This window comes from Chanodichthys erythropterus, chromosome 15 (assembly GCF_024489055.1).
Source record: "Chanodichthys erythropterus isolate Z2021 chromosome 15, ASM2448905v1, whole genome shotgun sequence".
NCBI classification, from domain to species: Eukaryota; Metazoa; Chordata; class Actinopteri; order Cypriniformes; family Xenocyprididae; genus Chanodichthys; species Chanodichthys erythropterus.
The window spans coordinates 17,662,588-17,685,990 of record NC_090235.1 but is presented as its reverse complement, the minus strand read 5'-3'; the positions used below and the strand labels follow the sequence as shown (position 1 = coordinate 17,685,990).

Here is a 23,403-nt window from a genome sequence, read left to right as displayed (position 1 = left end):
CATTTAACAGGGAGAGAGAGACAGGAAACAGAATAATCGACTAAGTGGAGGAAGAAAAAAAGAAAGAATCGATTGAAAATAAATAAATAAATAAATCAGAGAATTAAATATTTAATATATAAATATTTTATATTATAAACATTCTAGATTTGAACAATATATTTTAAATATAACTATATTTATTAAACATTCTAGATTTTAACATTACATTTTAAACATAAAAACACTATTATAAACAGTTTAATATATTATTTAAATGGTTTATATTATATTTAAAATATATTATATTACCATCTAGAATGTTTAATAGTTATTTTATATTTTGAAAATAGTATAATATAACTATTATAAACATTCTAGATTTTAATATATTTAAATAGTTTTTATATTATATTTAATTATATTAAAATCTAGAATGTTTAATCAATAGTTATTTTATATTTTGAATTTAGTATAATATATTTTAATATAATATAATAACTATTATAAACATTCTAGATTTGAACAATATATTTTAAATATAACTATTAAACATTCTAGATTTTAATATACATTTAAATGGTTTATATTATATTTAAATATTATATTACAATCTAGAATGTTTAATATAATTATTTTATATTTTGAATTAAGTATAATATATTTTAAAATAACTATATTATAAACATTCTAAATTTTAATATAATATATTTTAAATATATTATTTTAATTATATTAAAGTCTAGAATTTTTAATATAATTATAATATTAAAAATATATTTTAAATGTAATATAATAGTTTATTATAAACATTCTAGATTTTTATAATAAAATATAATATGACCATTTTAAACATTCTAGATTTTAATATATTTTAAATATATTAAAGTCTAGAATGCTTATCAAAAAATATGTTATATAAAATAATAGCATCATATTTATAATAAACATTCTAGATTTTTATAATATAACTACCACATTCTCAACATACCTGCGGGTTTGAATAAAATGTTGAAAGATTAAAAATTTAAATTTATTGACAAGTTAACTAAAAGAAATAATTGACTAATTGATAAATTTATTATATTATATTATATTATATTATATATAAAAAGAATAGATTGACTGATTGAAAAAGTAAAAGTTAGTTGTGGCCTTTACATAATCTTAAATGTAATATGATATAACATAACATTATACGGTTTTCAGTAGTGTTAAAGCATTAATGTTTTTTTCTTACCCAATGTTAAAAGCAGGGGGCTGACCAAAGCTGAAGCCTCCGCCAGAGGGAGGGTTTAGAGCAGGCATGGCTGGACTGGCGGCAGGAGTTGCAGGAGCTGCTGCTCCGGCTCCAAAGGCAAACACACTACTGTTGCTCCCTGATGCTCCGAACCCACCAGTGCTTCCAAACTGGAACCCTCCTTCAAACATAACAAATGGAGTAACCGTTACAGAGATGCATACAAATAACTAGGCCACTTGCAGGCTTTACTAGATCACACGCAGGTCAATTCCACCCTCAAAACTGACCTTGGCCCGTGGAGGCAGCAGTAGATCCGAACGTAGGTGCAGGATTGGCTTGCTGACCGAATACAGGGGCGGAATTGGGCTTGGCTCCGAATGCAGAAGCTGGGGAAGCGGTGGCCGAAAATGACGGTGCTGCCGACCCAAATGCAGGAGCACTGGGTTGAGATGCGTTTTGACCAAAGATGGGGGCCTGTCCGGTGCCAAAGCCAGTTGAAGGTGCGGCTGAACTAAAGACAAACGGGGAAGGGTTGGCAGACGGAGCTGGAGCTGCAAGAGAAATTAAGATGTTAGATACATTTGTACAAGATGACAACCAACGGGCACACAATGGGATATGTGGAGGTAAACTAACCGGCAGAGGCTGGGGTGGAGGACGCAACAGCACCAAAATTGAAAGCAGGGGCGGATGAGTTTGAGCCCGAGCCAAATTGGAAAGGTTGTGCCGGGGCAGGTGCAGCAGAAGGTGCTGCGGGAGGTGCTGTCTGGCTGTCCTGCTGCTGCTGCTGTCCGAACACGAAAGCCTTTGCCACGCTAAGTTCAGAGGACGAACTCTGGCCAAATACAAAGGTATTTGATGGGGCAGGGGTGGGAGCCAGGGAAGAGGTAGTGGGAGTGCTGAAAAGGCTGGGGGTGGAGGTGGATGAAGCTGGGGCGCTTGAGGAGTTGGCCATGAAGCCAAAAGTGGGCGTTGGAGCAGAGGTGTCTGGAAAGCACATAGTCGGAGAGTCAAACTGTGGTACTACAAGAATATGGGATAGAGAGATGCTGGGATGATGCATTTCTGTAGGCCAAAATCTGGAAACGAGTTCCATCATGCCCAAGTCAATGGGTTTTCTTTGGTTAAATGCCTGAAATAAAGCTTTATTCTTTGACATAAAATGTGATTTTTTTTTTTTCTTCGTTTAGTGGTTATACAATCATGGTCAAAAAAAAACAAAGCCTTGAAATGTAACGTTTTGTATTTCAGGAAAACCAGTGTTAAATAATATTTTTTGATTATTGCATAGCAGTGCTGAAATATACTTGCGGTGGTAGCCGGGCAAAAAAATCCTCCTATTACCCACGGCACAAAATGGTCTACTACATGTGACAAACAATGTGTGATTTTTAACAGTATTTTTATTCATTTAAATTAATTTTAATTACATATAGTGTCTCTCTCAGTGAATGGGACGCAGATTTTACTAGTAAAATTTATAAAATGAATAATATACGTGTCAAATAATGTTCTTAGTCTTTTCTTCCTGTGGGGGAGACTACAATAATTTACTATGAATTCAATGGAAATCAAATTAAATACAATTTATTGTGTAACCAAAATACCAATAATGCCCAAAAGAAAAAGAAAAAAACTTAGCGTGTGACTTAATTATAAACAAGTCCGAAATACACAGGTACTCTTATTTTGAAATGTCTGTACTATTGCAGGCTGATCCTTCAGATTCTTACAATCGTCTAAAACATTTTATATAAAAGGCCATAAAGTAGACTTTGTAATAATTCATCACCTTGCAATCGTTTGGCATAAATCTGCGCTTTTCATTGATTGAGAATCACTTTGAAGCAGTCTGAAGCGCTGTCGCATGAGCTTGTAGAACACACAACAGCGCCCCCTTGTGACTTTGCAAAATGCAGCACCCGTGGGAATGTCAGCAGGAGTAAACAGTTCTGACGCACACATAACGAGCAGGTATGAAATACTAGTTTATCGATTGCGGATGGTTTCATTATCTTGCGCGGATATAAAAGTATAAAAGGATAAAAATAATAAAAGCAAAAATATGTCTCCAAATATACTTGGGCGGCCGTTATTATACGTGGGCGGCCCACCCAAGTAAAGTCTATGTGTGGGAAGCACTGCATAGTATCATAAAATACCCTCAATTTTAAATATTTATACAAAACTTTAGCTATTTTTCCCCAATTTTTAAATTACTATCATATATATATATATATATATATATATTTGTAAATTTTTTTTCTTCAACCAAAGCAGTATTTCATGTTAAAATAGAGACAAGGAATTTAAAACCCAATTTTGAAGGTAGATTAGTGCCATCTGGTGGGAGTAAATAAAGAAAAACTTATGTAATGCCATGCAGCCAAACCGCTAGATGCCTGTATAATTATATATAAAGTGACTTATAAATTCTCTAGTGGTTTTTTTATAGACAAATACTTATTTTTAAAGGGTTAATACACCCAAACATTCTGTCATTAATTACTCTCCCTCATGTCGTTCCACACCTGTAAGACCTTCATTCATCTTCAGAACACAAATTAAGATATTTTTTGATGAAATCCGAGAGGTTTATGACTCATCCAATTTAATCAACACATTCAAGGTCCAGAAAGGTACTAAAGACATTGTCATGTGACTGCAGTGCTTCAACCTTAATGTTATGAAGAGATGAGAATACTTTTTGTGCGCAAAAACAAAACAAAAATACCGACTTCATTCAACAATCTATTATCATCCTTACGCATGTGACACAGTGAAGGCTTCCGTGTTTACATCCGAATGCCGGCTCAGTGTTGGCCAAAGCTGATCACATGATCAGCGTAAACAACGGATGAGAATGACACAGAAGAGATTGTTGAATAAAGTTGTTATTTTTGCGCACAGAAAGTATTCTCATCTCTTCATAACATTGAACCACTGCAGTCACATGACTGTTTTAACAATGTTTTTAGTACCTTTCTGGACCTTGAATGTGTTGATTAAATTGGATGAGTCATAAACCTCTCAGATTTCATCAAAAATATCTTAATTTGTGTTCTGAAGATGAATGAAGGTACGACATGAGGGTGAGTAATGACAATAACTGCATTACTGGGTGAACTAACCCTTTAAGTTGTGGATTTGGATTTATACTTGGACATTCTCAAACTACTTTTTGTCAAGGTTTAGATGTTTTTGGTTTGAAATGTTGATTTGAACAGTCAGTTTTTGCATTCATTTTACTACAGTCAAACCTGAACATAGAGGATATTTTGTTACATTTTTTATTGAATTTTGATGTTTTGTGTAACAAAAATGAACAGGTATGTTTTATAACAGCTTCATAAATCTGGATTTCAACCTCTTTTTTACCATATTGTTACAGTCACACCAGTTCATTTGTGTGTATAATAGTGTGTTGGCCTACAAAAACACGTCATCACTGCAGCGCTCTACAGCCTTTAGTAGAGCATAAACGACACCATACGGTTTCACTCACCTGTCATACTCGGTCCAAAACCGAATGATGGCTTTGGTGGTTCTGTTTGTTCAGTTTTCCCAAACGTAAGCGTAGGCTTGGGGAAATCTTTCGGAGGGTCCGGCTCGCTGAAAGAGAAGCCCAAATTTGCTGATGGTTTCTCAGCTTCCTTGGAAGCACTGAATAAGAATGCACCTGAGGGTGCGGAGATGTCCTTTTTCTCTTCTGGCTTTCCAAAGGTGAAGTTAGGCGTCACCAGCGTTTGCTCTTTCGTTGCTAGTTCCCCAAACTTCGGGGCAGAAGATTCAGCTACTAAAGACTTGCCAAAAACAGGGATGGCGTTCGCTGCCGCCGTTGTTGTCGTCGTAGTTGTGGTGGTTGAAAAGTTTTCTGAGGGAGCAGGAGCATCCTCTTTCTCAGCCTTGGACTGGGGCGCAGAGAAACTAAAAGATGCAGATTTTTCAGAGTTGAAAGAGATTCCACTACCGCCACCAAATTTAAATCCCGCACTAGAATCCTGAGATTTAGCCTTTTTTTCGAGGGTGTTATCCATGGATCCACCAAACGCAAAGGCCTTCGTTGCACTCTCTTTTGTCGTTGTGGGTTCTGACGAGGCGCTACCAAGTTTGACCCCACCAGAAGCTGCATCCGAGAACGAGCCTCCAAATTTGAAGCCCTCTGAATTTGAGGTCGAGTCGGAACTCCCGATCCCAAATTTAAATCCTCCCGTGCTAGAAGAATCTGAGAAAGTGCCTCCAAACTTTAGCCCAGCAGAGGTCGAGTCCGTCGAGCCGGTACCAAACTTAAAACCAGACGAACTTGAGTCTGTACTGTTGGACTGAACACCAAAAGATGAACTAAAACCTGAAAAACAGCAAGAATTCTGGTCATTAGCCCAGTAAGCAGCTGCTTCACACACTTCTGGAAATATGATTGCAAGGCACTTTACCTTTGGACTCTATTTTAGCTCCGGGTTTTGCTGACTGGCAGGCCACACACTGCTGGTCCTCTGGCTTATTCTGAACGCAGCACACCTCACACTCCCAGCTCCCCTCAGGTTTCTTGAACTTGTCCCCGAAGCCTAACAAAGGCGCAGCCGTGCTTGCAGGTGCGGATGCTGGAGTCGAGACCGGTGCGGCTACAGCTCCTGTGATACACATATAAGAGTAAGACATCAGGGATGCAAATATCAGTTTGATTAGGCGGAGACCAAATTGAGAGAAATTCAACCAGATTTCATAGGTTTTAAATGGCTGTGCATCTTTTTTTGGTGGGTATTAAAATGTTTTAAAAGGATATGTTCACTCCTTAATTTCCTGGTAATTTTTTCACCCCCATGTCATCCAAAATGTTTATGTTTGTCTTTCTTCAGTTGAAAAGAAATTAAGGTTTTTGAGGAAAACATTCCAGGATTTTTCTCCATATAGTGGACTTCACTGGGGTTCAACGGGTTGAAGGTCCAAATGTCAGTTTCAAAGAGCTCTACATGATCCCAGACGAGGAACAAGAGTCTTATCTAGCGAAACCATCGGCCATTTTCTGAGAAAAATAACAATGTATTTACTTTAACCACAAATGCTCGTCTTGCACTGCTCTGCTTGATGCCCCACGCATTATGTAATCACATTGGAAAGGTTGGAAGTCGGGCTGGGCGATATGGCAAAAATGTAATCTCGATAATTTTTTACCATATTGATCGATATATCGATATATAAACTGTTCATGCTGCCAGCTTTAAAAGAGTATCCCAAATTTTTGTGGCTTCAGTCATAGTTGAGGGTTCATTAATTACATTTTAAAGTATAGTTTATTAACAAAAATAGATTACACATTTGGCCTTAAAAAATTAAGGCAACTTACTAACTTAGCATGTGACTTTTAATTATAAACAAGCCCGAAATACACCGGGACTAGAGATGCACCGATTGCAATTTTCTTGGCCGATTTCGATTTCCGTTTTTTTCTTAGTGAGATCGGCCGATTCCGATTTTTGCCGATTTCTAAGAACTATAATTGACAACATATATAAACAAAAATCTAGTTTTCAATGCAAAGTTTTATTTTCATTAAACAAAACAAGTCAGTAATAAAATATAAACAGGTCAAATAAATGCAATAGAATAAAGACAGCTATGAAACTAAGTTTTTTTGGGTTAACTGGGTTTCTATTCAGGTAAGACATACTACAGAAATTAAAGTAAATCGTCCAATTCCGATCATTGGCCGATCAATCGGTTCAATTCTAACCGGGACTGTCTACACAATTGTGGGCTGATCTTTCAGATTCTTACAACAATCTAAAACATTTTATATAAAGGCCATTAAGTAGACATTGTAATAATTCATCAACTTGAGTTCATTAGCAATCGCTTAAAACTGCACTTTTCATTGATTGAGAATCACTTTGAAGTAGCCTGAAGCGCTGTTGTGTGAGCCTGTAGAGCGCACAACAGCGCCGCCTTGTGACTTTGCAACAGGCCACGCTCTTTGTGAAATATCCACCAAATCTCTGCAGCGCACGTGGGAATGTCAGCGCGAGTAAACAGTTCTGACGCACACATAACGAGCAGTTAATCGCGGACGGTTTCATTACCTTGGGTGGATACAAAAGTATGAGGGGATAAAAATAATAAAACTACCGGTATAAATGTTTCACCAAATATACTTGGGCGGCCGTTAATATACCTGGGTGCCCAGCCCAAGTAAAGTCTATGTTTGGGCACTGTGATGGAATAGGTGGTTGTGTTGCCAGTCTTGATTTTCACCGTCCGACGACATTTTACGGATTGCTTTAATCTGCGTCTGGTCGCTTTTCAAATAACCAAACCACTTACACATAACTGAACACGTGCTACCTTTTTTGTCGACAATTTCATCATTTTTGGAAAACGAGGTTAGTTTCACTTTCGTCACTGCTTCCGCTTATTTTTGTCGTCCTTGTGTCGAGTTTGCTTTGCAAAGTGCCGTAGGAAATTGTGCTTTGACGCGAATGTAAAAAGCTGCATGCTGATTGGCTGTTGTCGCATATTTCTGCTGTATGATTGGCTCTTATATTAATCCATAGAGTAAAAATGCCTAGAGCATGTCGTTATCGTCATATATTTTATCGGCAATCAATGATATAGTTTATCGGCACAGCCCTAGTGTTGGAAGCACAGATCCTGTGTTTACAAAGTGAACGTGCAAAGACTAAGTCAAGCGGCCATTACCAAAAAAACAAAACAAAAAGTAAAACAACGATGTCAGATGATTTTGAAGTTGGAGAAACTCAATTTTGCCCTAACTTCCGTGTGACCTTTCCAACGTGATTACGTAATGCATGGCGCATCACAGAGCAGTGCAAGACGAGCATTTGTGGTTAAAACGTATATATAAAAAAAAAAATAAAAAAAAAATTTAGAAAATGGCAAATCTTTTTACTAGACAAGACTCTTATTCCTCGTCTGGGATCATGTAGAGCTCTTTGAAGCTGCATTGAAACTGACATTTGGACCTTCAACCCGTTGAACCCCAGTGAAGTCCACTATATGGTGAAAAATCCTGGAATGTTTTCCTCAAAAACCTTCATTTCTTTTCAATTGAAGACTAAGTAAATTAGCAGGAAAAAATTCTTTAACTCTTTGTAACTGAAAAACTGAAACTTTACCTGGTTTAGAGCTCTGACAGGCTACGCATTTCACATCCTGTGCTTTGTTCTGAACCATGCACACATCACAATCCCAAGCTCCTTCTGGCTTCTTAAATTTGTCCCCAAATCCTAACAGTCCAGTTGCTGTAGATGAAGTGGCGGTCGTTGTGGTTGTGGCAGAGAGAGTGGATGAGGTCTCAGAAAGAGTCGGTAGAGTCAGGCTGGATTTCACTCCAGTCCCGGGTTTGGCCGTGTCACAAGCTACACATTTAATTACTTCCGGTTTATTCCTGACCAGACATGTGTCACAATCCCAGCTACCAGGTGGAGGAGCAAAGAGGGAACTGATGCTTGCAGGAGCTACTGCGGGTTTACTGTCAGATTTAGAGGCAGAGTCTGTGTTGGGTTGTGGCGCGAGACAAGCCACGCACATTTTGTCCGAGGACTTGTTTTGCACCAGGCAGGTGCCACAGCTCCATGACCCTGCAGGTGGCCTAAACTTGTCACCAAAACCAGAAAGAGGAGCCGATGATAATGAAGCAGACTGTGAAGGTTTATCAGAGTTCTGATAGGGGGATGCAAATCCTGGAAACGAGAAAAGAGTAAATAAATGCATGCAAAAAGCATCATCCTTAACCTTTACATGGAAAAGCATATCATACCAGGTCCTTTAAGTATATCCAGTACACTGCCCTGCTTTAAGACCTTTGCAGGTTTGAAGGGTCCGTCAAACTCTTTTTCCTCACTAGCCACTGATTTAACTGCGAAACATGCAGGAAAGAAGCATTATCACCACCATAACCTGACTTCAAATGAAAATACGTCTTTGCAAAGCAAAAAAGTCTTACTTGGTGCTACTGTTGGAACAATTTTCCCATTGGAGTAAGAGGGGCCTGTTTTCATCTTAGGTGCACTGAATGTGAATCCAGACTGCAGGGAAGAATCATCATCATTACAGATGCTTGTTTTGCATGAAACAAAGCGTAAAAGAATTAAGGAGACCTACTGATGGAGAGAAAGATGGAGGACTGGCAGCTGTTGCCTTTACGATAGGCGAAGAGAATGTGAAGGGGACAGATGGTGGTGTGGATGGTGCCGCTGGCTCCTGATTAAAAAAAAAAAAAAAGGGTTACAAATACAATGCTGAGCCAAGACTAATGTCAGAGAGAAGACAATTCTGAAGGGTCAGAGGGGAAGAAATACCTTATTTGCTGGGGGTTCCTCAGAGACAGTTGTAAGTGGTGTTGTGCTGGAGGTGAATGAAGAGGTAGGGGGAGGAGAGGAGAAATTAAACGTGGGCAAAGTGAAATTGCTGGGAAGAGAGGCAGGCGGCAGGTCTGGATCCTCTGCAACCTGAAAGGAAAACAGTCTATGTGAGCATCAAACCATTCCAAAACAAGTTCTACTCACAGCGTATACCCAGCAGAAAATCTGACCTCATCCTCAGGTCTTTTGGATGAAGGTCTAATAGCTCTTTCCCTCTTCATTTTGCCCCCTCCTGAAGCAGTGCTGCTGGCTGATGGGGTGCTGGACAAGGGGTAGGACATACTGCTTGTACTGGGACAAAAAAAGAATTGATGGATTGAGTACAAATGCAAGTGAAGACATGAACAGCTCACCGTCTTATCCAGAAAGAGAAGCGAACTCTAGCATCTGTTTCACAGTGGACGTGTAAAAACATTGCTACGAGTTTTTTGCCACAAAACCATAAAAGTCTGTTTAAATGATTAAAACTAGAGGTATAGCTTAACTATGTGTATTTTATCGTATATTCAGCATGTTATATGCATATACAGTATGTGTGTGATCGTATGATGAACCTGAAAAAGCTGAAAACGGACGATGCGGTGTGAAACGGGCATAAAACTACCATGAACCCATCCGCTCTTACCTGGGAGTGGGAGCCTGGGTGGGATCTGAAATCGGTGGGGATTGTCTTGCAGGCTAAGCAAGGAAATAAAGAAACAAAACAAATGTTAACTCTCTGGAGGAGACTACATTGATATAATCCCCTTAATTGCAGTGCATGCAGGTACTTATACAGACTCAGTTTTCAAGACAAAAAATTGAGTTTTGGAAAAAAAAAAAATGCTCACCAAGGCTGCATTTATTTTAACACTACAGTAAAAACAGTATATATATTATTAATATTATATGTGACCCTGGATCACAAAACCAGTCATAGGTCACATGGGAATATTTGAAGCAATAGCCAACAATACATTGTATGGGTCAAAATTAGCAATTTTTCTTTTATGCCAAAAATCATTAGGATATTAAGTTAAGATCATGTTCCATGAAGATATTTTGTAAATTTCCTATCGTAAATAGATCAAAAATGTATTTTTGTGAGTGGATATGCATTGCTAAGGACTTCATTTGGACAACTTTAAAAGGCGATTTTCTCAATATTTTGATTTTTATTTTTTTTTGCACCCATAATTTAAAATTGTCCAAATATTGTCCTATCCTAACAATTATTCATGTAACAATTCTTAATTATCTCAATTCTTAACAAATCTCAATTTCAAAAAAGTTGACCCTGGTTTTGTGGTCCAGGGTCACATATAATATTAAAATGAAATTTTACAATTTCAAATCTTTTAAAATAACATAAACCTTAACACAATAACCTATTTAAATATAATTTTAAAATGTCATGATGTTAAAGCTGTATTTTCAGCATCATTACTCTAGTTCTCAGCGTCACATGATCCTTCAGAAATCATTCTAATATGCTGATTTGCTGCTCAAGAAACATTTATCATAAATGGAAAATTGTAGAATTTTTTTTTTTTCCCCCTCAGGATTCTTTAATGAATAGAACATTCTAGAAAAGAAAAAAAGAACAGTATAGACACAGAACAGCATTTCTCAAATAGAAATCTTTTGTAATTTTATAAATTTAATCATTCCTTAGTGAATAAAATTATGTATTATGTAAAAATGTATTTTTGATTTTTGTTTTGAAGTTTGAAATTTAAGTTAATGGCATGCTAAATTATCTATATTGCATATTACTTTAAATCTCTCACTCGAAAACAAAAAGTACAAACAACTTTATTCTGCTGAATTGCAAGTACTGGCACAGTTACTTCAGAAAATGCCTATTTTTAATTCTTTACTTTAATAAAAGCAAAGATAAATAAATTCTCTGTTCTCAGACAGTCATATGGTGAATTCTGATATTGTATGATGTGTGTTAAATATTGAACTCACAGTCTCCCTGTTGTTTTTGTCCACCGCTCTGTTCACTCCACCTGGGGTCAGTGATGGTCTAAAGGATATGGAGCGGTTACCAGACACTGCAGCAGCTGCAGGAACCACCAGCTTCTGCACAGGAGGGACTGACGGCTCCAGCTGTGTGTCGATGGAACAACATTACAAAAACAGCAGGCACACCACTGCTAACCACGTTCATTCATTCATTGGCTTAAAGAGACTATTTGTAATTGAGCATTCAACATTGCAAGGTCATGGACAGTAAATGCATGAAGCCCTCTGCTATGATCCATCAAGTGCGGCGCGCTCACTTTAACAGCAAAACACCACACTCACAGCCCTGGATATTTTGGACTATGGACATCCGCCACAAATGGTTATTACAGGCTTTAGGTTTCTGGGGCTGGGTGAATAGGCACATTGTTTGGGATTAGTAGCCAGCTGCCACAGTTGTTAACAGTTAAAGACAAGCAGCAAAAGCAAAGAGAAAGTTGCCAATTTTATAAGACGCGGTAATTAAAAATCTTTCCTACAAAAGAGAAAAATGCATGTTTTATCTGACACTCAGCAGAATCTCTTAATGCACAAAACTTACCCTTTTCCTTTTTGCCTGGAAATTTGAAATGTCAAGGTCTGTGTGATTCAAGGACTGAAAAAATAAAAATAATTAAAAAAAAGCAATGTTTAAAGACTTTGTAGACTGAAAATTAAGTGAATTTTGTAATGTAAAACTAATATGATATAGTACTTACCGCTGACAGAGGTGATGAAACCGTAGACGGAATTCTTTTTGCATCCTGCAAAGTTGCCAAAAACATTATTTTTATGAAATGTTAACTTTTACTGCTTTTCCCAAATCTATGCAAATGGTACTTAATATTTATATTGATTTCCATTTTTAAAACTTAACTCTTACTTCTATAGGCTGAGTTATGGGATTAAATTTCATATCACAATGCGAGTAATTTTATTTCACGATAATGACATTATGTGCACTTGTGCGTTTCAGGTGTTTGCATCTCAGACAGCACCAAAATGAGTTCTCTTCAGTGCTTATTGCACTTGAACAGTTTAAAATAACTTGTTTTTAAACCGCAAGGCTTAAACCATGATAGCGATAGACAAATTTATCGGGTCTACTGGTATATCGCCAACCCCTAGGCTGAACAGTTAGAGTACAGACAACAAACTCACAGCAAGAGGACTGGACATTCGCTCCAAGGACTGCAAGATGCGTCTCGCTGTGGCGCTGGTCACTCCACAGGGTTGAGCTCCAGCCGGCTTTGCCTTTATCTGCCTCCTAACAGGAGGCTGTGGAAAATACAACATGAAAATAAACACAAGCAGCAATCTAAAACGCCATTTCACTTCAAAATTGAATATAAAATAATAGTATTGGCATTGTTGTTCAGACCTGGTAAGGAGTAGCCGGGCGTGAGCGAGCCGTTCTCATCGCAGCAGCTCCTCCATATGTGGTCTTCCCTGGGTAGAAGGGCGAATCCCCCAACTGACTGGAGTTCAGCACTGAACTGTTCAACACTGACTGTAAGAGAATAAAAATGCATAATCTAATATTAATCTCCATCCAGTAAGTGTAGTCATATGACAAGACAACTTGGACATTAAAGAACACTGACTGCTCAAGGTCAGGATTTTCATATATATACACACAACATGTAAGCATCGGACTATTCTGTGATGCTTTCACGTCTTCTTTAAAAAGCCTGGTGCTGGTTGCTTTTCAATGCAATTACATGAATGAGCGCGAGACATTTTATAAAAATTGTCCTTTTGTGGTCCGAAAAAGAAAGAAGGGCACACAGCAGTAAATGATGACTTAATTTTTATTTTAGGGTGAATTAATCTAGGGCCCTATAAAATACATTTTTTTTTCTTTCCAAATTCTGTTTTTTTTTTTCCGTTTTAATTTTTATAGATTCCGTTTTTTTTTTTTCCCTGTTTTTTTTTTTTTTTGACTCAATTTTAATGATTAAATTAAATTGTAGCAATCAAAATTAAATTTAAATCATGAAACTTATACACTAACAATTTTGAAATATTCAATTTTTTTCTCAAATTCTGTGTTGTCTGTTTTAAGTTGCCTGGATTCAATTTTAAATGTTTAATAAAATTAATAAATCAAAATGCATGTCTAAATTAAATTCATGAAAACAACAAAGTGTGTGTTTTTTTTTCCCCAATTCATTTGAAAAGTTTGTTTTTTCAGAAATTGTGTATTATGTTGTGTATTTTAATTTTTCTGGCAATAAAATGAAGGCATAAAACATTCATTTAATTTATCTTTTAATCATATGAAATTGAAGAAATTGTAATTAATAATAATTTATTATTAACTTTTAAGGAATAGTGTTAGTATTGTTACATTGAGATATAGCTAAATTCTACTGTACAACTGTAATATATTTCTGTCATTTCTTCAAGTTAAACCAAACTTATTTTGACGAGTTTGAAGACGAGCCTTGAAGACCTTTGAGATTTGCGTTTATGATATGACGATAGTTTCTTAAATGAAACTGTAAAATGCTCACAAAGCGACTCTGGAAATACAGTTCATGCATTCATGTCCTCAAACAGTGAGGCGGCAGAGGCTGAAAACACCACGAGCGTCACTTTAGTGTGTGTTTGGTAAATGAAACCACGCGTCTGCACCATTCATTCACAGACATGCAAAACATACAGGATTCATATTTAAATAGTCTTTTTGCGGTTTAATATTCAGACACTAGTCTATATCGATTTGATTCAAGTGTACTGACCTACTTTTCATTTATTCTTAATTATTCATATTTAACAAATGGCTCATACAGTATTATTTTCAGCATTCTGTATATATTTTGTAAATATCTCATCTTATTTTCTGATTTCGGTGTGATAACATGCGCATACATGATGAGAAGAAACCTAAAACGCTTTATAACATGCATATATTCACCTCTGATGCATTAGTTTGGTACTGTAATGGTGGTTTGATGTCGAATGATCACCGAACAGCAAAGTACAGTTTGATTTAGATGATCATTTGCTCCTTTGTTGCTCGTTTGAGAGGCACAGTCTCATTTAGTGAAATTCAAAAGAGACTTGCTCATGGTAAAGACAAAGATCGTTGCATAATGAAAATGTGTTCGACAATCACTAAACTTTGAGTTTATTTAAAAAAATTCCTAATGATATATTTTAGAAAAATTAATAGGGGCAATAGTCTGGAAACAAAAATATTTTCCCACACTTATCCAGATCTGGAAATTGCTCAAATAAAAATACCATACTGTGTAGGAACCCTGCCTTTAATCTTGATGTGAGTTCTCATAAGAATATGAAGTACTTACTGATGAGGAAGTGCCAAAGACTGACAGATTGAAGGCTGGTTTCTTGAGCCCAGAATGGGCCGTCTGCGATCCAGAGTGGGTGCGTTCAGACTCTGGGGACCAGAGGAGCGGCACAGTCTTTGACGTGGGCACATCTGTAAGAAGATTAAGCCCTGCTCTTAGTTCTATCTATACCTAGTCTAAAACTCTAATGAATATTGCTGTCTGAACAACTCAAATGTCTATTGGATTCTGCTCAGAAATGTTGCTGCTCACCTTTATCAGACGCACGTGATGAAAAGCCGCTGGTAGTCGAGATGTTGTCGTCCTCGTGCTGAGAGCTGGTGTCCTTAATCTCTTTTACCAGGGAGAAGTTGGAGGTTACAGCAAAAGGGCTCCCTGGGAAGGGTGCTGAGGACGTGGAGGGCTGGGAGAAGAGAGGGCTCGGGCCGCCTAACGCTGGAGAGCCGTCCAGGGAGGGGAAGTGCAGGTGGGTCCGATTGAGCGGAGGTCTCGAAAGAGCCTCCTGGAAGTTCAGCGATGCTCTGCTTGTAGATGGTTCTGAAAATGAATTCAGCATTTTAAGACAAGGACAATGCCTTAAAGTATCCGTGTATTAGAGCTGCGTGATTTTTCATGATTCTCCAATGATTCCATGTTCTGTTTGCTAGCGGTTCTGACAAATTGTTAATTGCTGATGTCCATTTAAAAAATTATTTTTTAATTGGGTTGAATGAATGATTCAATGACTCACTCATTAAGACTTCACTTGTTTCATTACTGGATGAATCCACATTTCTAAACGAATCTCCTGAATGAATGATTTAATGACAAATACATCTTTTTAAAAGTCACTTGTCGCCACCTAGTGTCAAGTTACTTCCAAAAGGTGAATCACTCTGTTTTGATTGCTACCGTAAACATCAGTGTTTATATCTGGACTATAAACTTTTATCACAGTACTTCTGTAATAATCTGAATTACTGTAAAGGCCCCGATATACTTAAAATTGAACTACAAACTGAAATGACGTAATTTCGAACAAAATCAGGCCAAAACGAAGTTTGTTGCCAAAGCGAATTCTCAGAAAAAGTTAATTCCAGCTGCATTGGTCCGTGTCGATAACGTAATAGGAGGGGTTGTGCCAGGGCTCCGCCGCCTTTCACGCAGAACTCATTTCATCCGTTGAGTCCATCGAGGTGAGATCTCCATGGGTGAAAACATGAACACTGGATTGCCACTTTATAGTAGAAAATGATGAAAAAAAGGCACTGACACGGCTCGTCGTGTTTGATATTGTAAAGCTGATAGCTTTTAAAGGGTTAGTTCACCCAAAAATGTTCCACACCTGTTAGACCTTCGTTAATCTTCATAACACAAAGATATTTTAGTTGAAATCCAATGGCTCAGTGAGGCCTCCATAGCCAGCAATGACATTTCCTCTCTCAAGATCCATTAATGTACTAAAAACATATTTAAATCAGTTCATGTGAGTACAGTGGTTCAATATTAATATTATAAAGCCACGAGAATATTTTTGGTGCACCAAAAAAACTAAATATTGACTTATTTAGTGATGGCCGATTTCAAAACACTGCTTCAGGAAGCATCGGAGCAATAATGAATCATTATGTTAAACCTACTGTTCGGAGCGCCAAAGTCACGAGTTTGACACGTGATCCGAATTCCGATTCGATACGCTGATTCATAACGCTCCGAAGCTTCCTGAAGCAGTGTTTTGAAATCGGCCATCACTAAATAAGTCGTTATTTTGGGTTTTTTTGGCTCTCCAAAAATATTCAAGTCGCTTTATAATATTAATACTGAACCACTGTACTCACATGAACTGATTTAAATATGTTTTTAGTACATTAATGGATCTTGAGAGAGGAAATGTCATTACTCCCTATGAAGGCCTCACTGAGCCATCTGATTTCAACTAAAATATCTTGTGTTCCGAACATTAACAAAGGTCTTACGGGTTTGGAACGGCATGAGGGTGAGTAATTAACAAAGAAATAATGATACAGTGTGGTTGAAAAGACCATTTATGAAGCAGTTTCATACCTGTATATTATACCAGCTGGTATAATATTGAAGGTTAAATTAACTTATTTATATACAAACGCTTAAATTACACTCAACTATGTTTTTATTATAAATAAAGTTTAGAATTACATCATCATATTTCTACTCCAATTAGTTTTTTTAAAATGTAAACATTTAAATTGCGGCTGTCATAACTGATTTATTCAAACATGCATTAAATATTGAAGAACATTAAAAATAATAATGAATATGTAACGTGCATAGCTATATTTATCAAAATGTTGCTTTCTAGAGTTCACTTTTCTAGAGTTTATGGTCACTGAATATGTTTTTCTGAGGTAAATGTGACGTCACGTGACATTGAAGCTGTTTTATTGACATCTTTCCGAGGTTGAAACACTGAGCGATTACACGAGACATGATACGGAATTCAGTAAGTTGTACTGTATATTTTAGCATACCCTCAGATGTTCATGCATGTTTATTTCACGCTGTAACTGGTATTAAAGCGGAGGAGAGGATGATCACATGCTTCTCTTTAACTGAGGCGCTAAAGCGATCTGTCATGCCACATTTATTTTTTGAATCTCATAATAAGATGGACGTCATTTGAAATCTGAGACTTTGCTTCATATCAAAAGTAACAAAGCACAAAGATTACTGCGATTTATTGGATGGGAGGAGCTACATATTCTGCTCATTCATCAACTGAAAACAGACTAGACTAAACGATTCTTGGGATTTAAGAATCAATATCAATTCGTAAAAATGAGAATCGATTAAAATCAAGAAATCAATATTTTTTTTTACCCAGCCCAGCGAGATTGCAATCTTCTTACAATTGACCGTGCAGCAATATTGTGTATTTTTGGAAATGCACCTGTGCGTATCTGCTGAATAACATCTACTCATCATACCTGTGTTACTTGTGCTCGGCTCTGGAGAGTCTCGTCCATCTGGGAGTGGGGCAGCTTCATCGTTGCCATTGGGGGGAGGAGCCACGTTGTTCCGCTCCATCCCGACTGCAGCGGAATCACCCTCTGGAACGTCTCCATTGTTGAAGTATTTCTGCAGCCAGGAGGGGACTATGCTCTTCACTGTATCCGTCACTCGACTGATCAGGCCAGGCTGCTGCAGGGGGCCAAAGAGACAATTAGCATATAAAAGAACGAGAGAGCAATGCACTGTTTAGACTAAAGGACATTATGCGTTCCAATACAGTTGCACATGACGATGATAAATCAAGTGTCAACTCATTTTAGACTTATTTGTAATCCTAAGCATTGAACAGTTGACAGATGGAACAGCTTAAGCTCTTAAACCTCAAAAGAAAAGCAGTTTTCCACATTCATGTTGCCTTAAACTTATCTACTACTAAGCACGCAGTCAAGTCGCACAAAAAACATCCCACATTTCCATTCATGAGTTAACAGAAGCACACGTTCCCTTCATTTATTATACTGCAAAAGCAGTGTGGCCCCAAGGCTAGAGAATGCCTGGATTTGAGAGCTTCAGTTGGCGTCTAAAAGGGGCCCAGGGGACCAAATCACCGTGCAAGCACTTATTGTTCTCTAACACAGCTCCAGGGTTTGGACACAGCAACACCACAGACTGGATCTTTGGCTGAACGCTGCAAGCATGTGACCCACAGGCAGGTGGGGAAGCTAAATAGTCCATTTAGCTTCAGCAGAAGAGCCGGGAGAGATTGCGCAATCAAAATGGAAGGCCTTTAATGCTTATAGCAACTCTTGATTAAAATACAGGCCAGAGCAAGAGGGTGATTCATCTTCCCACCTCAAACATAAGAAAGGATAAACATGAACATACTGCATGTGCTCAGCATATGAAGCCAGCTGTGTCTGTGCACGGCTGGGGCCTCATGCATTGCAACATAAGTCACTTCCTGTCAACAGTGTGCACATACAGTGCAATCCAATCCAATCAATACTGCAAATATGTGTGCACAGTAAAAACAGTCAAGTTCAACCACACTTTATACTCTACGATGTTGTCATCTAATCTAGTAAACAAACCTGCAAGCTGACATGATACGCTTTCGGAAAGTTGTATTGCAGCATGTGATGTGATACTTAAAGGCACAATATGTAATGTTTTGCCACTAGAGGTCACCTATTCCAAACAAAGGCGTAGCTTGACGCCGAGATGGAGTGAGATTATTAACGTTACTGTAGAATAAAGAAGAGCAGGGCGAGTGATGTTGGAGCTGAACGAGGCTGCTGGAGCGACTGCTAATGAGAAACGAGCGTGACGCCTCGAGAGCAGCGGGACTTTTATTATGGCGCAGTCACCGTTTCTGCTTCTTCCGGTCAAGCGTATGTGGGGTAACGCAGCGCTGTTTATCATATAAGATACATTTGAGTGTGTTGAAAATTATGTTATAGCGTATGAGACACTTGAGTAAGCTAGAGCAATATTACAATATCATATTAATAAACGCTGGATGGCTTGTGTGGATAAATCGCATGCAATTCATTTGAAAACATATTGTATGATGGAGAAAATGCTGTATTACTGTTATCAAAAATAAAGCTGCATTTGAATATACTATGTTAGCCACTTGACTTTGAGACATGGTAAAGCATGCAGTCACGGACAAAACAAGAAAACGAGATTCAAACAGTAAGACTAAATGTGTTGAGCTATATATATCAATAATTAGTTTTATCTCTCTAAATGAATCTAAACATTTGTTCCCTTGTCTAATAAAACATAATATGTGACCGTGGACCATAAAACCAAAAGTCCATATTTTTTTTTTTTTTAAACAGATTTATACACCTGAATAAATAAGCTTTCCATTGATGTATGGTTTGTTAGTATAGGACAATATTTGGTCAAGACACAAATTTGAAAATCTGGAATCTGAGGGTGCAAAAAAAAAAAAATAAATAAATAAATAAAAAATCAAAATCAAAATATTGAGAAAATCACCTTTAAAGTTGTGCAAATGAAGTCCTTAGCAATGCATTTTTTATATATTAACGGTATGAAATTTACAAAAATGTCTTCATGGAACATGATCTTAATATCCTAATGATTTTTGGCATAAAAGAAAAATTGATAATTTTGACCTATACAATGAATTGTTGGCTACTGCTACAAATATACCCATGTGACTTATGACTGGATTTGTGGTCCAGGGTCACATATTAAATCGTCTTTGGTTTTTCCCATGGTTTCTACAAAATAAAACCGAGGGTATGATGCCGACGCACGGACACAGTCCGTGTCCTGGTTAAAATTGCTTATTTCTCTGAATTTAAACATTCTTGGAAACACCTGAGATAATGCAAGTACACAAGTCAACAAAATATATAACATTGCTCTAGTGGTTTTTGGATATTTTAATCCAAAAATCACACATATTTGGCCGGTTTCACAGACAGAGCTTAGGCTAAACCAGGATTAAGCCTTATTTCAATTAGGGTACTTAAGTAGCTTAGAAACAAAAACATTACTTGTGTGCATCTTGAGACAAAACATTGGCACTGACATATTTTAAGATCTGTCAGTGTATGTTGCTTTCAGTTAAAACAGCTCAAACATTTTAGTCTAGGACTAGCTTAAGCCTTGTCTGTGAAACCAGGGGTATGTGCCTTTAGAAAAAATATGTATGTGCTTTAGAAAAAATTATACGCAGTTTTATCACCTTATATTATTAAGTGAGGGGCAACATGGAAGATTTGTACATTTAAAATGCTATCATAACAAATGAAAGGAAATATTAAATGAAAGTAATTATCAAATACAGCATCTAAAATAAACAATTTTCCTTATTCATTTTAACCTAAATTCTTGGAGGGAAAAAAGTCACTCTTATTGGACTCTAATATGAAACTATAGTGTTTGCACAAAGCCGGTGTGATGAAAAATGTGCAACGATGCACAAAGTGTCCAGATTATGCATTTCCCAGATTAAGTTTCCTTTGACAAAAACACCTATTAAAAAAATAAATAAATAAATGCAGTACAAAAAGTATAAAAGTTTCCTAATTCTGCTGTCTGATATAAAGGGTTAGTTCACCCAAAAATAAAAATAATGTCATTAATCACTCACCCTCATGTCACCCATAAGACCTTTGTTAATGTTCGGAACACAAATTAAGATATTTTAGTTGAAATCCGATGGCTCAGTGAGGCCTGCATAGCCAGCAATGACATTTCCTCTCTCAAGATCCATTAATGTACTAAAAACATATTTAAATCAGGTCATGTGAGTTCAGCGGTTCAATATTAATATTATAAAGCGACAAAACAAAAAACAAAACCACACACTGATTCATAACGCTCCGAAGCTTCCTGAAGCAGTGTTTTGAAATCGGCCATCACTATATAAGACGGTATTTTGTTTTTTTGGCTCTCCAAAAATATTCTTGTCGCTTTATAATATTAATATTGAACCGCTGTACTCACATGACCTGATTTAAATATGTTTTTAGTACATTAATGGATCTTGAGAGAGGAAATGTCATTGTTGGCTATGCAGGCCTCACTGAGCCATCGGATTTCATCAAAAATATCTTAATTTGTGTTCCGAACATTAACGAAGGTCTTAACGACATGAGAGTGAGTGATTAATGACATTATTTTTATTTTTGGGTGAACGAACCCTTTAACTTTAAATCAAAGTAAGAATGAGATCAGAATAGACAACTCAAAATATTTTAAGGCCAATAATACATTATTTTTATGATCGTATAGCCGATAACCAATATGCAGTTTCCTTCCAATAGATAAAGTCTAAAGTATTGAGTATTTTAACAACTTACATTTAAACTTTTACCAAATAACTAAAAATATAAATATTTTTAGCTAATCAAATAACCTACTTAATTTGCCTAAAACACATACGTATATCACGCAAAAAATGATTTACTCTGGTTCGTAGTTGAGCAAAAATAAATATATCTTCAGATTATAAGACATTTCTGGAGATTTGACTGTTCATGAAGCCGCATGTGAGAGCAGGTTTCCAGTGAATGATCCTCTCAAAACACGCCACGACACGCACAAACATCCCGCCTTTCCTCTGGATGACAAACACAGTGCTTTAACAACCTCATTTACACCAAAACACCAACCAGACTCCAAAAATCACATCATTTCTAGACTTAAAACATTAAACAGAAATAAAGAAAACGACCAAAAGTGCTCTGAAGCTCAAGTTACCCTCATGTGGACCATCTGAGCGGCGTATATAAGAGAAGACATAAGCGTCAGAGAATAAATACGTTTTTATTTAAAGGGTCACAACATTAAAATGCTGTTGAAATGTGCGTATTCTTGTTTGACGCCGGTGTTAGCCGCAGCTAACGGCTAACATGTTGTGTTTGAAACGCGTTCACGCGGTTGTTTGAAATTAGTGAAACACAGTCAAATTTCACCTCTCTAACGCCACATTTCGAGCATTTTCCACACCGAATGGCTGTGTCTCTCTTCAGTCAAATGAGTTAACGGTTTTGCGGTGACAGCGTTGAGACCGTTTGCTGAAGGAACGTGAACAGGCCTGAAGGCCTCAAAATGTCTCCTGCTTCACAAAAACAAAACCCGCCGCCAAACCGCCGGAACGGCCTGAGTTAACAGCTGCTAAAATCCTTTCAGTGGCGACTAGGGCTTCGGTTTATTTACCTGTTTGCCTTTGGCATACGGTTTTGAAGCGATGTGATATCTTCTTGATCTGATTTTCCCTCCTCCTGTCGCCGCCATGGCTAACTAGATTGAGTCTGCTCAGTAGCGCTCCGCTGTCACAGCGCTGCTCTCCAATATACCATCAGCCACTTCGGTGCTGGGGTTTATGGGAAATGGAGTTCGGCCGGACACTCGCGCTCGTTTGTAGGGAAACTGGCCATGGGAATTTCGGGGGTTTTTACGTTTTATGGTAAACGTTACGTTAAGTTACTTTCATGTTTTGTTCAACAAGATAAACTACATAGCTTAAATCAGACATTTAGTTATAAATAGAGTAATAATAATCAGAGTTACGTATCTTGAGTATCAGATTACTTTTTCAAGTAACGCATTACTTTTTCGATTTACAACAAAATATTACTAAGGTAAAGTTACTAAAGTAAATAAAAAAATATATATATATATTATATATACACACACCAGAGTTTCCCTGCTAGTATCGCTTATGATAGTAATAAATGTAAAAAAAAATTAAAATTAAAATTAAATACATAAAATGAATTAAAAATAAATAAATGCATAAAATGAATAAATAACAAATAGATAAAAATATGCTTAAATATTTATATAAAAATACAGTAAATAAGTATTAATTAATAAATGAATTCAATAAATAAATAAAAAGATAAAAAAATAAATATAAATAAATTAAAAAAAAATTAAAAATTAAAAAAATATTAAAATTGATTATATGTGTGTGTGTGTGTGTGTGTTTAGCCATGGCTTACTAGATTGAGTCTGCTCAGTAGTGCTCCTTGTCACA

General features: G+C 36.9%; 1 protein-coding gene across 2 annotated transcripts in view; it reads right to left on the bottom strand.

Annotated features, from left to right (window-relative positions):
- The window catches only part of nup153 (nucleoporin 153), a 24,141-nt gene extending 1,420 nt beyond the window's left edge, over positions 1-22,721 (bottom strand). Inside the window, exons 1-21 of one of the 2 annotated variants that reach the window (XM_067411645.1) lie at positions 22,581-22,721; positions 17,849-18,062; positions 15,159-15,443; positions 14,904-15,037; positions 12,971-13,099; positions 12,751-12,867; positions 12,309-12,353; positions 12,152-12,205; positions 11,554-11,694; positions 10,226-10,278; positions 9,771-9,891; positions 9,538-9,687; positions 9,341-9,439; positions 9,183-9,264; positions 8,997-9,095; positions 8,353-8,919; positions 5,656-5,853; positions 4,728-5,570; positions 1,859-2,209; positions 1,510-1,773; positions 1,220-1,400 (exon numbers count right to left, since the gene is read on the bottom strand). In XM_067411645.1, coding sequence (XP_067267746.1) covers positions 1,220-1,400; positions 1,510-1,773; positions 1,859-2,209; positions 4,728-5,570; positions 5,656-5,853; positions 8,353-8,919; positions 8,997-9,095; positions 9,183-9,264; positions 9,341-9,439; positions 9,538-9,687; positions 9,771-9,891; positions 10,226-10,278; positions 11,554-11,694; positions 12,152-12,205; positions 12,309-12,353; positions 12,751-12,867; positions 12,971-13,099; positions 14,904-15,037; positions 15,159-15,443; positions 17,849-18,062; positions 22,581-22,658 — 4,205 coding nt within the window. In that variant the 5' untranslated portion in view covers positions 22,659-22,721. The remainder of the gene's footprint in view (positions 1-1,219; positions 1,401-1,509; positions 1,774-1,858; positions 2,210-4,727; positions 5,571-5,655; positions 5,854-8,352; positions 8,920-8,996; positions 9,096-9,182; positions 9,265-9,340; positions 9,440-9,537; positions 9,688-9,770; positions 9,892-10,225; positions 10,279-11,553; positions 11,695-12,151; positions 12,206-12,308; positions 12,354-12,750; positions 12,868-12,970; positions 13,100-14,903; positions 15,038-15,158; positions 15,444-17,848; positions 18,063-22,580) is intronic. The other variant, XM_067411646.1, reaches the window with a different exon arrangement.
- Positions 22,722-23,403: the final 682 nt, after the last annotated feature.